The 452-nt window shown below is 45.4% G+C and overlaps 1 protein-coding gene across 1 annotated transcript in view; it reads left to right on the top strand.

The window, feature by feature from the left end:
* Positions 1-317: 317 nt before the first annotated feature.
* The window catches only part of LOC121926364 (intestinal mucin-like protein), an 11700-nt gene continuing 11565 nt past the window's right edge, over positions 318-452 (top strand). Inside the window, exon 1 of the mRNA XM_042459301.1 lies at positions 318-342. Within this exon, the coding sequence (XP_042315235.1) occupies positions 318-342 (25 nt within the window). The remainder of the gene's footprint in view (positions 343-452) is intronic.

Raw genomic sequence — 452 nt, forward strand, 5'->3', positions numbered from 1 at the left:
ATATTCTTCCTAATGTTTAGCCGTAACATCTTTTCCTGTAGTTTAAATCCATTGCTCCATGTCCTAGTCTCTGGAGCAGCAGAAAAGAAGCTTTCTCCATTCCTTCAAATATTTAAACATAGTTATCATATTACCCCATGATCTTCTCTTCTCCAGGATAAACTTACCCAGCTCCCCAAGATGCTCCTCACAGGGCATGGTTTCAAGATCTTCTTCCCACTCTAATATTGCTAGTGTGATGTCACCTGTATGCATTGTCACTTCTGGCACCCTCCTTTTCTGGAAGGATTCAAACCCTCCTGAGCCCCACAGCCATCATGAGCAGCAGTGTGGGGTCAGAAGGTAAGAGTGTATTCACCATCTCTGAAGTGGCAGATCCACCAGCCACCCTGCCCCTATCCTCAGTGTCACTAGGGTCCAAATCCAAAATGACTTGTTGCCCATGGGTTCAA

The sequence above is a fragment of the Sceloporus undulatus genome, chromosome 1 (genome assembly GCF_019175285.1).
Source record: "Sceloporus undulatus isolate JIND9_A2432 ecotype Alabama chromosome 1, SceUnd_v1.1, whole genome shotgun sequence".
Classification (NCBI taxonomy): Eukaryota; Metazoa; Chordata; class Lepidosauria; order Squamata; family Phrynosomatidae; genus Sceloporus; species Sceloporus undulatus.